General features: G+C 50.1%; 1 protein-coding gene across 1 annotated transcript; it reads left to right on the top strand.

Annotated features, from left to right (window-relative positions):
• The first annotated feature begins 207 nt into the window (after nt 1-207).
• Nucleotides 208-1,834, top strand: LOC138760061 (chondroadherin-like). Its single transcript, XM_069930486.1, has one exon. The coding sequence runs from the start codon at nt 240-242 to the stop codon at nt 1,368-1,370; it is 1,131 nt and encodes a 376-aa protein (XP_069786587.1). The 5' UTR covers nt 208-239; the 3' UTR covers nt 1,371-1,834.
• The last annotated feature ends 623 nt before the right edge of the window (nt 1,835-2,457 follow it).

Raw genomic sequence — 2,457 nt, 5'->3', positions numbered from 1 at the left:
TTCCCCCACCCCCTCTCCTTCCCCTTCCCCCACCCCCTCTCCTTCCCCTTCCCCCTCCCCCTCCCTCCCACCTCCCTCCCCCCTCCCTCACCCCTCCCTCACCCCCTCCCCTCTCCCCCCCTCCCTCCCCGCCTCCCCCCTCCCTCACCCCCTCCCCCCATCCCCATCCCCCTCCCCCTCCCCCCCATCCCCTCCCCTGCAGTTGGAATGGCGCAGTCGGGAGTGAGTGCGACTGGCAGATGAACCCCATGTTCCCCAAAGTTGCCACTTCAGCCTTGCGCTCTCAGCTTGAGACGAGGATGATTCTTCCCGCCACGCTGTTGCTACTTCTCCGGCTGGGCGTGGTGAGCCCCGCTTCCGACCCCTGGGCTGGGTGTCCCAAAGGGTGCGCCTGCAGGGAGGGGCTCAAGTATGTGAACTGCACAGCCGCCTCCCTCCGCCACATCCCCGCCGACCTGCCGCCAGACACCGAGCACCTGGACTTGTCCAGGAACAACCTGACCGTCGTCCCGTCCAGAGCTTTCCACTCCCTCTGGAGGATGAGCATTCTCCTCATCAGTTCCTGCCACGTGAACGAAGTGGAGGATGGAGCCTTCGCTGCTCTTGAGAACTTGTGGAGACTGGATTTCCGGAGGAATAACATCAGGCGGCTGGGCAGCAGCTTTTCCACTGGCCTCTCCTTCCTCAGTGAACTCATACTGTCTGACAACAATTTGGAGAGGCTTAATCCACAAATGTTCCAGTACCTGGACAATGTGAAGAAACTCTACCTGAACGATAACCAGATAGATCAGATAATGAGTGGGGCTTTCAGGAGCATGACGAGACTTCGACACTTGCACCTTCAGAATAACAGGCTGGGGTACCTGCACAATGGTGTCTTCTTCATGCTTCAGAGACTGGAGGTGTTGAATCTTCAGGGTAATCGAATTAAAGGTATTGACACTGGCGTTTTTATCTCTTTGACAAGTTTGACCATCTTAAATCTTTCTAGGAATGGCTTGGAACGAATTAAGTTCAAGACATTTTTGGGTATTCAAACTTGGGGCACTCACATCCTGCTATCTGAGAACAACTGGACGTGCGATTGTGAGCTCCAGAGGGTCTTCGGGAAGCTGCACAACGTCCAGCGCCTCATCGTGGACGACTATAAGGAGGTGATCTGTTTGGAGCCCCCAGCATTGAGGGATCTGCCCCTGGCCTCCGTTGACACTCAGCTGTGCATTGCAGAGACGGTGACAGTCCTGGTCATCACCTTCACAGTCTTCATCACGGTGGTGGCCGCCATTGTGATGGCAGAAAGGAATAGGAAGAAACGGACTGGGAAGCACTGGAGCGAAGAGAGCGAAGACTTGGATTCGCAAGATTGACCTGTGCAGCTCGGGGCTCTTCCTCTCGAGGTCCTGGAGTCAACAATTCTCATATTGGGACTCTCAGCTAACTAGACTAGGAAAGTCCTGTGTTCAAACCACCGCCTGCAATTAGCCAAGCTTGATGTCTCAGATAGCGAAAGGGGTTAAACTACCTGTCTCAATAACCCATACATATGTTTGTTTGGAAATGCTGCAGGGACTGGTTTGGATCCAGATGTTAATCAGTCCCAATGTGTTCACCAAAACTTGAGGTCCTGTCCTGCTGTTCATTGGGGGAAACGGGGGAGGAAGGACATCGCTAATGACATCAAATTAAGTGGAAAGTTAAAGTGGAGATGCTGACACTATATGTGGGAGTTTCAACCATCACCCTGACTGGTATATCAAGAATGTAAATTGTAGTTGCTAATTGCTAATTACACTGGAGGCAAAGAAAGTTTGAAGATCAGAATATTCAGAAAGAAAGAACATCAAATATTTATTAAAGTTGTGTTGTTTTGATGTGTGATTAGGGTGAATTGGTTGTTTTGTGTTGATGAGTCATCAAATATTTTAATGCATTCAAGGTGACTGTATATCCTCGATTATTGCTGCCATTTATCATCAGGTTTTCATAAAGTTAATTGGAGTAGATGCAACTAGGATGTCAAACTGCAAACAAGGTAAGAGCAGAGGGCCGACAGAACCCAAGGCAGGACAAGCAAGTTTTCATTGACTGGCAATAATAGACTCCATCTGACAGGGAATGTGCAAAATCTTGTCTGGGAAATGGAACATTAATGCACAGTGTATGCCCTTCACCCCACGATGTTGTGCTGACCTATGTAAACCTACTCCACAACCATCTAATTTTACCTACCTCATACGCATAACCCTCCATTTTTCTTATAAACCATGTTCTCTCGCTTAGCCCTGAGAAATCAGGTTGAATGTCTGTGACTATTCTTCCCAGTATGACAGCACCCATACACATGTTCCCATCTGCACCATAAATTTCAGCTGTTTTCTCACTTGTAACCTCTGCTGCTGTGGGTCAGCTTACTTTCAGCTCTGGTGCACACACAGATTCCAGAAGGATCCCAAG

Source organism: Narcine bancroftii, chromosome 4, assembly GCF_036971445.1.
Source record: "Narcine bancroftii isolate sNarBan1 chromosome 4, sNarBan1.hap1, whole genome shotgun sequence".
Taxonomy (NCBI): Eukaryota; Metazoa; Chordata; class Chondrichthyes; order Torpediniformes; family Narcinidae; genus Narcine; species Narcine bancroftii.
The sequence above is the reverse complement of the archived record's forward strand: the minus strand, read 5'-3'. Positions and strand labels throughout refer to the sequence as shown.

Coding starts and splice junctions, on each gene's coding strand:
- LOC138760061 (XM_069930486.1), top strand. CDS start 240: ATGAACCCCATGTTCCCCAAAGTTGCCACTTCAGCCTTGCGCTCTCAG.